Genomic DNA, 12,317 nt, shown 5'->3' with positions numbered 1-12,317 from the left:
CGCATTATCGGACCAGTCACTCTTACCTGGGAATTCTTAGGGTGAGTGTCCACTTATAGGCTAAAGCATGTCTTCGTGAAGCATTATAAAAACCTATCCATCGTGACCCTACCGATCGATTTCTAAACAACCTTTGTAACCCTACTCATTCATGTTACCCTTGGTAATGTGTTTGCTCCTTACGACAACCGAAACAACTTTCCTTTCCCAATACCATTTCATCATATTAACTTCGGTGATATGTTTGATTCAATGCAGTTGAAATGAACCTCATTTCATTTCACGACTCTACGAGATCCTATTTTATTTTCAAAATACTACCTTTGTCTTTTAAAATTTCAAATTTTTACCATTTGGATGAGAATTTTAAAAATTTCAACACAAAGTTTCTTTATTTTAAATTTTTTTTAAAGTAAAAACATATTTGTCTTAAAAGTAATAAATTTTTAACAGGTAAAGAATTTCTGATACAAACCATTAACCCCATTTGTATTCTCTCATCCAAAAATATTACAAAATTTTGTTTTCAAACAACTCTTGTTTCAAAACAATAATGTTATAAACTCATAACAATTGGATAAATCTAACTTTTGGTTTTCTCTATAGCTGTACTTTCGAAATGCCTCCTCGACGAGATGCACAACCTCAAACCAACAAAGAAATCGCAACCCTTGTTACTCAGCAGATGGCTGCTGTACTTCTGAATGTGGTAACCCAGATTCATCAGATATACAACAACAACAACGCCCTGTTTAATTTCAAGACCTTCAATTCAGCCAAACCGCTAAAATTCTCTAGGTCTGAAGGAGCAACCGCACTCTTGCAATGGTTCGAAAGTATAGAAAGTACATTCCGCCATGTTCAGTACCCCAATGAGCACAAGGTAGATTTCGCTTCGAGTGTCTTTCAAAGGAGAGCACTCACTTGGTGGAATGGTATTATGAGAGACCGAGGTGCCGATGTAGCAATGGAACTAACGTGGGAAGAATTTAAGGATCTTGTGAAGAAAGAATTCTACCTACGAAGCGAAATAAGGGCACTTGAAAATGAGTTCTATTATTTAAAACAAGATAGTGGGGAAAACCGTGCCTACACTGACCGATTTGAACAGTTAAGCGTACCTTGCCCCACTATGGTCACACCTTTGGATCGGACCATTGAGAAATACATCGATGGTTTACCTGACCCTGTCCAAGACATTGTCACTGGCAGCCAACCTGCAACACTTAGGGAGGCTAAGGAATTAGCTGCTATCTTGACTGACTCTCAGGTTAGAAAAGGTAAGTTATTTCGACAAGGAGACAAGAAACAAGACACCGAATCTGTCACCAAAAACTCGAGAAGATCAAAGGCCGAATCTTCTAAAAGTTCTAGGAAGCGCAAGGCTTCAAAGAATTTTGCAATTCCTGCACCTGCTCCACGGAACTCAGTACCTTTTAATGGATTTTATCATGGGAAGCAACCTCGGTGCAATCATTGCAATTATCATCATGCATCAAATTCCCCGTGTCGCCAGTGTACAATTTGTGGTTTATTTGGACATCTAGTTGTGACCTGTCGTATCCAGAACCGAGCAGCCCCTACTCAGACTCGCCCGAGAGCATGTTTCAATTGTGGTGACTTAAATCATTTCAAGCGAAACTGCCCCAAGCTTGCCAATGCTAATGGACGAGTATTCAACATCAACGAGGCTCAAGCTAATGATCAAGCGCTTATGATCATTTGAACCTCTAATTTTCCTGTTTATTTTCAAGATCAATGTATATATTTGAATTATGTTTGTAATGACGATATAAATTTCAAGAAGTTTATCTTTATCTCTGTTATTCAATTTTCAATTTCAAACTCTAATGTGATTGCACTATGTGTGATTTCAAATTTCATGCTGATTTTGAGGATTATGTTCTTTAGGAACTAAATGTTATAATATTAGCGTAATATAAATTGCACTCCGGTGCCTTCGTACGAACGTGGTGACACGATCGATACGAATACTATGAATAAGTTAATATTGTTTTATGATCATGCATGGTTTGTTTATCTAATATGTATAGTACATGCTTATAAATACGATTTACTTCGTATGTTGATTTAACGTACTTAGTACCCTAATTTTCAAATGCATTTTTACTAGTTTGTTAACTTAGCATACCTAGCGCATGATTTGAAAATATTTTCCTCGATATGTTTCTATTATGATGACAATGCATGATTTATATATGTTGCATTTTACCTGTTTGGTTAAGTATGAAACATATATAAATATTTGTACTAGAATAAAATACCTACTACTGAATTTGTTATATGCAAAACTAGGTTATAACCCCGTGTATTACAACGGTTGAGTAAATAAATTTATATACTAAATAATAAAACATTATATATTTAAAAACTTCCTTTATTGCACGGGTTGAATAAATATAATTTTATATATTAAATGATAATAAGTTATATATATATATATATATATATATATATATATATATATATATATATATATCTATATATATATATAAGAACCATATTGTACGGGTTGAATTTATGTAATTTTATATACCAAATAAAAAAATTACATCTTTAAAACCACATGTATTACACGGGTTGAATAAATGTAATATTGTTTACCAAATAATTAAATAATACACTATAAAAAACCTCATTTATTACACGAGTTAAATAAATGTAATTTTATATACCAAATAATAAAAAAATTAGTAAATGTAATTTTGTATAGTGAAAATAAAAATATTTAATATATTAATACATAGTTTGGTTTTCGTGATAAATAATTTGTTTTATTTAAAATGTTATAAATTAACAATTTACAATTTCGGATAATATTTTATTAGAAAAATAGAATAATGGTATTCGAAATTTAAAGTATGATAAAATTTAATATTAGCTCATTATTCTTTTATTTATTTAATTAATATAAGATAAGTTTGGAAGTGAGGCAAGAAAATCTTAAAATAAATACCTACAAGGAACGACATGTGTCACACATTAATGTTTTATTATGTAGTATAGTATAGATAAAAATTTAGATTGATATAAATAGATTATTTTGTTGTAGCAAAATTTGTTAACAAACCCTCAATAAATTTAACCCATTATTTAAAACTCCGTAAATGTATAAATGATAAATAATATTAGTTAGAGTAAATTACGATTTTGGCCCCTGTGGTTATATCACTTTTACCCTTTTGCCCCAAAAAAAAATTTTTAACATCTGTGCTCCCCAACGTCTTTTTTTTTCTAACCCTTTTGGCCCCTAACACTAACCCCATCCATTAAATGTTAGGGGTCAAAAGGGTTAGAAAACAGACATTAGGGGCCAAAAAGATTAGAAAAAAAGACGTTGGGGGCTCAGATGTTAAAAATTCCTTTAGAGTTAAAAGAGTAAAAGTAATATAACCATAGGAGCCAAAATCGTAATTTACTCTATTAGTTAAATAAATAATATTATAAATGAGAAGGAGATTAAACTAAAAAATAATTATCCATAAGAAATTAAACTAAATAATATTTATTAGGAGGATTATCTATAATTAATTAGAAAAGATTAAACTAAAATAATACTTATCTATAAAACATGGCCTAATATGATGACAAGTGTCCTCAAAATGGTTTCTTTTATTATATAGTATAGATAAGTAGTGTTATCATTGCTAGTATAAAATATGATTCGATTTGACAGATGTTATGTTGTAACGATGTGTATTTGATTAAGACGATAGTTCGACCTTATTATTTGTTTACCCTTGCTTAACAAGTGGAGCTATGTGGACCATGGGAGGAAACGAGTAATTATGGGTGCACACTTAATTATGAGTTTCAACGCATGAGAATCATAGTAAGCCTTGTTAAGTATGGTGGCATAAAATCTAGAGTGATTAAGGTAACAGGAGAAGTATGATGCGATAAGAACACGGTGGATACGCCAATGGTACTTCCTATATATAAGTGTTCTTATTGTGTTATTCTTCAGAACGTTACTAAGATCACTTAGTGATTTTATGTTATCTTGGACCATTATGTGATTATGTGTTTAAGTGTTATTATGTGGTTATTTCCGATAGACGACAGCGAGTACATTCATTAACTCAAATCGAGCCAACCGGGAGTATATTATGGTGTTAAAGGTGACGATCTTGATGCCATAGGTATGTGGACCCGTCTCCTATGCATGAGATGCTCATGGTGCATTGGATGTACCTCGTGGGATGTTAGAAACCGTGTACGTGAAGGGCTTGAATGTACACCCTTTTACTTGCTAGGAATTACACTAAGAGCTTAATATAACATAGTGCCATACTTAAATGATTTTTGAACACTAGTCGACTATCACAAGTTTCAAAGGATTGAATGCCTTGAGACACTTTGAATATCCCAAATCACATTTTGAATTCCCTAAAAATTTCCAAATGATGCTCCGCATCTTTGGGATCTAGCAATCTGCTTATCCATCAGTTGTTTCAATTCCACTCTACGGTCTCCTTCGAATAAATTTCGGGACGAAATTTCTTGAAGTAGGGGAGACAGTGACACTTGTGCTCCGTAAACACACACGATGTAGGACACTATCTTTTATCAAAGAAACAATGTGTTTTGATCTCAAAAATTTGTTTATTTTGGTTTTACAATTTCACGTTTTGGATTCTAGTTCATTTTTAAACCTTAAATCGCTTTCTAGAAAGTTATACGCGAACTGATACGTAAACGTGATCAGTTTAATGCGGAAAACACTCTGGAACAGTGACATAGGCTTAACATACCTTAAATAACTTTTATATAACTTAGAAATAAGTTTTGAAAGCTTTGGTGTGTCAAAAACAAGTTTATTCACACTCAGGGACTATTTGCGTCAAACTGCGAAAGTCTGCTGAGTCACATAGTATCGAACATTCCGAAACTTGATCATAAGTTAAATATGCCCTAAATATGCTTTACATAGCTTAGAAATAGGCTTTGAGGTGTTTGGTGCGCAAAAATAAACTTATTTGATCAATAGGGACTAAAAGCGTCAAAAAGTGCAAAGTTTGCATTTTCGCGCATATCTTACATTCTGAATATATCAGGACGTCCAAAAATTTATGTAATCATTAAAATATTTTATTTTAGTGATTGGCATGATAATATTCCATTCGTCGCGTAATTTGGATCATTTTACGTGTCTGTTCGTGTTTCGTCGTAATTAACCGAACAATGCAACTGTACGACCAAACGAACCAACATCCGAGATGTTTTTGAGCATATTTTAAGTTCTCTATACTTTAACTTCATTGTAGAGCCTTGAAATGGGGTTAACGGGACTTAAACGTGCCAAAACGCATCAAAAATCAAGTTTAGAGTCACAGGGGCCTGTTCTGCCAAGTTTGCAAAGTTTCTGCCAGCAGCGAGGGTCCTTACGGACCGTATGGGATTGCTTACAGTCCGTAAGCCATGCCCAGATCAGCAGAAACCAGTTTGGCAAAACCCAGCTGCTTGCACTTGTTTCCTTTGCTTGTTTTAGCATTCTACGGGCTGGTTTGTGTGCTCATCAAGGTGCCCAATCAGTTTACAACAAGTGTATGGCCAAGATTTATCCCCCTAACACATGGAATGATCTCCTTGATCCTTGATTCCTATAAATAGAAAGGCCCTCTTGCTCATTTCTTCACACATTTGCTCTCAAACCTTCTCTAAGTTGATGCTCTCCATTGTGAGGCTTCATACCTGAGCAATTTGAGTTCAAATGTTTAAGCTTGGACCCTTTGTAAGTATTCTTTCGTGTTTTTATTGCGTTTTCAAGCACGAAAGTCAAACAATGTTTAACTTTCTGCATTGACCAGTCTATGGTCAACACGAAGTTCGTTTGAACTTCGTAACGTGAGCGTAATCACCATGGTCATAGTCCCTTGTGACTATACCTACTGATTACCACGTTAATTAGGTGTAGTGACGAGTCATAGTTTCGGTCAAAATACGCGTGTATACGTATTTTGCAACCAAACTATTCTTGGGTATCAAAGCCGTTTGTTTTGATATCAAAACCTGTTTTCTAAATTAATTTAACATGTTCTAATATGTTTAGCTCATCACTTTTAGTCTAGTGCTGTGTAGCGTCGTAAGTCAAGCGGTCTTGACAACCGCTTAGACTTTCGAACCCGACCCGTTTGGTTGATCATTAGGAAACGACCAAACATATAATGTGACCATAGTTGTATAGGGAATAACCTTCCGAGGTTATACCTTATGGTCACTTCGTTTAGTTAGTATATGATAGGTAGTTTATATGCCTTAGGAAAATGACCAAAATGCCCTTTTTCGCATAATTTCATTTTAAGCATATGTAACACATGTTTTGACATCTAAACTGATATATAACATAATTAGATATGTTAAGGCATATAATACTTGTCATAGGACTAGTTAGGCGTCTCGAACGCGCTTCCGCGCGAACGCCGCGTTAAAGTGGCGTTAGCTACCTTAACGGGTCGTAAGCACTTAGGGTAGGTTTCGATTTGGAATGTAGGCTTTGTTAAACCATATCACATGAGTTCCAACACTCATTTGGTTTACAAGACCTCATTCTACCCGATCTTCCGATTTAGGTGTCGATTCCCTGACAGAGTATCTGTTACCTAGGAACTGCTTCAACACTTGAACTCTTGGTCTTTTGAGCTTTGTTATACCCTTTGAACCGGGACTATACGCAACCCCAGGCGAGTACATAGTTCCCCTCTTTTACCGTTTTCAAATGTTTTGGGGTGATTCATATGTGTAATCGATTTGTTTTCAAAATGTATGGCATATATGTGTTCACTAAGTGCTTTTATGTGTATTATTCCGATTATGCAAATGTAATTTTTTAACCTTAAGTGATCTACCTATCTTCATAGTTAGATTCATGTAGGATATTTGAAGTACAGTGTTAGATCTTCCTATCTTCATAGTAAGGTTTTTAAGAACTACTCTGCGACTCGATGGTTGGTTTTTGTGTAGTTTGTTGGTGATTTAGATAACGAAACTAGATAATACAATAAGCACATGGTGGATACGCCGCTGGTACTTCCTATATATAAGTGTGCTTATTGTATTACCTTTCGTGGAGTTATCCCGAATCACCATTAGGATTTAGGATTGTTTCGATTCAATGTGACAGAACCAAAAATCCTTATAGCATCTATCTATCTTCATAGGTTGATTCTTGTAGGATATTTAGAGTACTGATATTGGAGTCCTTGTTTGGATTCATTGTGTACTTTAATGCGTGTTAGGTTAGACGATGTTACGAGAACCCGATCCCTGTAGTATCTATCTATCTTCATAGTTAGACATATGTGGGATGTTTAGAGTACTGATATTGGAGTCCCTGTTTGGATTCATTGTGTACTTTAGTACGTGTTAGGTTAGACGATGTTACGAGAACCCGATCCCTGTAGTATCTATCTATCTTCATAGTTAGACATATGTGGGATGTTTAGAGTACTGATGTTGGAGTCCCTGTTTGGATTCATTGTGTACCTTAATGCGTGTTTACGAGATAGAACTTGTTGACGATTATGTGTTTATGTGGTAGTTGTGATTTAGATAACGAAACGGGTATAATAAAATAAGAACATGGTGGATACGCCGCTGGTACTTCCTATATATAAGTGTTCTTATTTTATGATTCTTCTAGCGTTATCTGGATCACTTTAGGATTTTGTGTACAATTGTTTCAATGTTGATTATCAAAATCTTTGTAGAATCTCCCATATTTTTATATGTTAGATTCTTAGAAAGATATCTGAAGTATTATCATGATTCATTTGATTTGATTTATATAATACTTATATAAGTTTTGATTTATTTCAAAACAGTTATTATTAATCCTTGATTGGATTCCTAATAACATATTAACGAGTTTTTTCGATGGTTTAATCGAGTTTACGATGTAAGGCATAAAATGACTTAGTAATAATCATATTGTCATATTCAAACTTATTTTGTCACGATTTTTCACAATTAAGATTATAATACCAAATGTTTTGCCATTTACTTGGCTAATAAAACATATGTATTCGCCGGCATTTTTATGCTGACTGTTTTTCACATATGTTTCAGGTTTTCAACTGTTCAAGCATGCAACGCATAGGACTGCATACTGGCCTTAGACTTCTAAAATAAAAGAACAATTTTCATGTATTCTTGTTTGTAAAACGATGTTAATGATATTGAAATAATTTAGTACCACTAGTTGTGAGCAATTTGTAACGTGACTCCCCAATATTTCCACCGTGTGTTGTTATATTACGCGATTGGGGTGTTACAGAGAGAAAGACTTGAAGACCTCATCACTTGTCTTTTCTACGAATCTGACAAACGGTACTTGTAAAGGTTCCTACAAATTGAAGCCGAAATTAGGAACCAACGGGCTAGTATACAAAACATTGAAAAACAAGTAAGCCAACTCGCCCAAAATTTCTCCAAAAGACCACAATATGCCTTGCCTAGCAACACTGAACCAAACCCAAAAGCACAAGTAAACGTTATCACTTTGAGAAACCGGAAGGTAGGGCCCGATAATGAAACCACTTCACCTCAAAACCCTCCACAAACTAACCAACCCACAAACACCCCCTTAACCAACAATCAAGAAAACACTCAACCCCAAAACACCGAACCTACCAAACCACCACCAGTACCCTGCCCGGACCATTTTCTTTGCCAAAATACCGACGACCAATTCACAAAGTTCGTAAACCTCCTAAAACAACTTCACATAAATCTTCCTTTTGTCGGAGTCCTCTCACAAATGCCAAAATACCCCAAATTCATAAGAGACTTCCTCACCCACAAAAGGAAGATTGAATCAATTAAATAAGTTAGCCTAAGTGAAGAATGCTTTGCGGTACTCCTCAACAAACTCCCCCAAAAGAAAATTGATCCCGGAAACTTCACGATTCCTTGCTCCATTGGAGGATCGCCAATAAGCAATGCGCTTGCCGACCTAGTAGCCAGCATTAACCTAATGCCTGCCTCCATGTTCAAATGCCTCGGACTAGGGACGTCGCATCCTACAAGGATGAGCATCCAACTTGCGGATAGGTCAGTAAAGTACCCTCAAGGTGTTATAGAGAATCTTTTAGTTAAGGTCGGAGAATTTGTTTTTCCTGCTGAATTTGTGATCCTTTACATGGAAGAAGACACCGAGATCCCACTCTTACTAGGAATACCATTCCTTACCACCGCACGGGCCATGATGGATGTGAGTAATGGAAAGCTAACGGTGAAAGTTGGCTACAAGGAATTGAAATTCGAAGTGGGACAACACATGGAGGATGATGTAGTCAACTACATCAAGGCAATAGACTCGAGCTTGGACTACTCTCTCAGCCGGTGCAAATTGGGATGCGAGTCATCCCACTCGGGTAATATTTGATTAATTTTAGGTCTAGCCAAGGACCCTTATAAACATGGCACACCATGGAGGCATTCCATGGACTATGATAAATAAAAGTAGTTTACTTAAACATATATGTTCCACTTTCAAATGTAAGGCTTCCTTTTGAAAAGAACATTCATGTTGAAGATTTAGTTTTGTTCTTTGTTAATACTTTTGTTTTAAGTTTTCTCTTTGTAGGATCAAATGCACTCCAAGGGGGACGGGAACTAGCCAAAGGATATTGAACCATTAATAAAAGACTCATAAAGTCCCCCGCCTCAAAATCTTCATTACAACAATTGCAGCATGGGGTCGTGTATGGTAAGCACGCCCTCGTGTCTCCAAACAGCTGATATAATTTGGCCGCTAGACCTCTCACACGGGTCCGTGCCTATTAGGCATGGGCCCATGCTTGCCTTCTGTAAGTTTTACGATACTGCTAGTTAGACACAGGGTCATGCCTCCCTAGCACGCCCAATGCCCACTACCCAGATTTTGTGAAATGTTGTTTTCAACCCACTTTTACGTATTTAATCATTTTCAATACATTTTTGGACACATTGAGGACAATGTGTAAATTATGTGTGTGTGGGGGGGGGGACTTGAATCTTTTGTCCTAAACAAGCCTTACACAAAACTCAACTTGGAACCACTAAACACCCCAAATCTTTTCCAAAAAATTTCTTTCTTTGTCTTGTCTTGGTTTAAGTTGGATATACAAAGTTCTAAAAAATAATTTATTTATGACTTTACAACCGATAGCTTCGTGATTAAAAAGAACCATACAAGAAAAATTTATAAAAGGCATGACAATCCTTTTAAAATTTGATTGTATATACATTTACACACTTTTTAACCCTTTTTCCACAAATAGTGAGTTTTGAGCCTTTACCGAGCATACAATTCCATATCTTTATTAAATTCTCACTTTCCATTTTTTGTATGATACTCCGTATGGTTCTTACGAATTTAGAACTTGCCAAGATAACGCATTCCTGATTCTTACCGACTAATCCAAGTAAGTAAATAATTGAGGCATTAGGACTATAACCCTTTTCATTTAAACCATATTTTTCTTTTTATCTCCCAACAAAACCAAAAATCCCCTACTTAACCCCCTCGAACCTAAACCTTTCGTTTTAAAACCCACAAAAATATATTTTCGCAACAATCACATGTCACCCATAAACCTTTTTACTTTTACACCCCTTATTTTAGTAAAAATTTAGTTTTTTCTTAAATGTAAAAAGGTGACTTGGTTATCTTATTGATATAAAAAAAATCCTTGGTTGCTTGAAATAATTAAGCGAGTCCCAAAATCTTGCTTAAAGTTTATAGTTTTAATAGTTTGTATGAAAGTCACAAATAAATTGATTTTTGAAAAGAAAACCGACATTTTTACACCTTTCGCCACTTTCCCAACAAAAATCCCTACCCTAGCCAAAACATACCCTTTAAAAAGTCCTCTTGATATTTACAAAGATTATGTCAAAAAGGAGGAGGTTTGATTGCTTGTCAAGCCTATGGTAAGAGTAAGTTTCACACCGGGACCGAGCGTTTCACTTATACATCTTCGGGCGAGTGTTGAGTGACCACTTGTGAGGTGTGTAAATTGTATATAGCTTAATAAAATTTTAAGAGCCATGTTATGCCTAAACATATTTTTCTTAAAAAATGTTCTAAATAAATCATGATGAATAGGATTGTAAATAAATTAAAAATAAAATAAAAGGAACTTGGATACCCGACACTCTAAGCAAGACCCAAAACTTCTTTTCTACCTCTTCTATTTGGGTGTGTAAGCAATATTAGAGAGTTTAGCTATATGACAAACAAAGAATTAAGTGTGGGGATATCTGATATGCGTAAAATGCAACATATAAATTATGTCAAACAATACATAAAATCAACCCTTTTTATGTACTAATGTTGGAAAAAGTGTGTTTCTTTGTATATTTTTAATTTTTTAGGACTACATGAGCTCAAACGTACAAAAGGAACTAATTAACGACAAAAACCAACATAAAATACAAGAAAGAGGAATTGACACACCATGCCTTCCCTCCAAGCTACACCCCAAGACCAAAACAACAAACCAGAAGACAAGAACGGGACTGTGTCCCATTACAGAATGTGTTCAGAATCCATGCAGATCAAGACAAACAAAGCAGACAAGAGATACGGGGTTGTGTCCCATGAACAAGGGGTAGTGGTCAACTCCCAGATATGTAGAATCTCCCAATGGACCCCACAAAGCTGACCATAGGGTTGTGCCTACTATCACACGAGGCCGTGTGTGCATACAAACTGACACTAATAGTTATATGAAGATAGAGAAAGAAGGACGTGGTGTCGTGCCCCCTGGGCACGGGGCTGTGTGAGGAGACTGTTTTCAGCTATAAATAGAAGGGCTTGGCTCACTTCCAATCCATCACTTGGCAAACCACTTCTCTCCCACTTATCACCATTCCACCACTACAACATCATCATCCACCATATTCCTCATTATCCACCTTTAGAATGTGTGTAGTAGTCTCGGGATCCAAGATTGATCATAAGAGTTCTTGTCAATCAAAGGCCACGTTTGGCTAATCTCTTACATCACTTGGTGAAGAAAAATCTTTTATGTATTACTTTTGATTTCCAAGCTTTGGCTACTTTTTATTTGGGTTTGTATTAATGACTTTAAGAAATAGTTTTTTATATTGAAAGTGAGCTTTCCTTTATCATTTTTTTCATATTGTGTTGATTCACTCATATGTGTCTTTACGGTTTATATAAAGCACGTTAACTGCCTGGAAGGGGTTAGAATGGTAGTTTGGGTAAAGTTCTTGCCTCCTTCAGTGTATAGATCCTATGAGGACTTGATTCAAGGTTATTAGGACTTCTCTTGAGGCAGATAGCATCA

General features: G+C 35.4%; 1 protein-coding gene across 1 annotated transcript; it reads left to right on the top strand.

The window, feature by feature from the left end:
* Positions 1-9,049: 9,049 nt before the first annotated feature.
* Positions 9,050-9,654, top strand: LOC110943054. Its single transcript, XM_022184810.1, has 2 exons — positions 9,050-9,395; positions 9,608-9,654. Exons 1-2 carry the CDS (start codon positions 9,050-9,052, stop codon positions 9,652-9,654), a joined length of 393 nt encoding a protein of 130 aa, XP_022040502.1.
* The last annotated feature ends 2,663 nt before the right edge of the window (positions 9,655-12,317 follow it).

The sequence above is a fragment of the Helianthus annuus genome, chromosome 5 (genome assembly GCF_002127325.2).
Source record: "Helianthus annuus cultivar XRQ/B chromosome 5, HanXRQr2.0-SUNRISE, whole genome shotgun sequence".
NCBI classification, from domain to species: Eukaryota; Viridiplantae; Streptophyta; class Magnoliopsida; order Asterales; family Asteraceae; genus Helianthus; species Helianthus annuus.
The sequence above is the reverse complement of the archived record's forward strand: the minus strand, read 5'-3'. Positions and strand labels throughout refer to the sequence as shown.

Coding starts and splice junctions, on each gene's coding strand:
- LOC110943054 (XM_022184810.1), top strand. CDS start 9,050: ATGAGCATCCAACTTGCGGATAGGTCAGTAAAGTACCCTCAAGGTGTT. Junction 9,396..9,607: donor ATGCGAGTCATCCCACTCGG/GTAATATTTGAT, acceptor TTCTCTTTGTAG/GATCAAATGCACTCCAAGGG.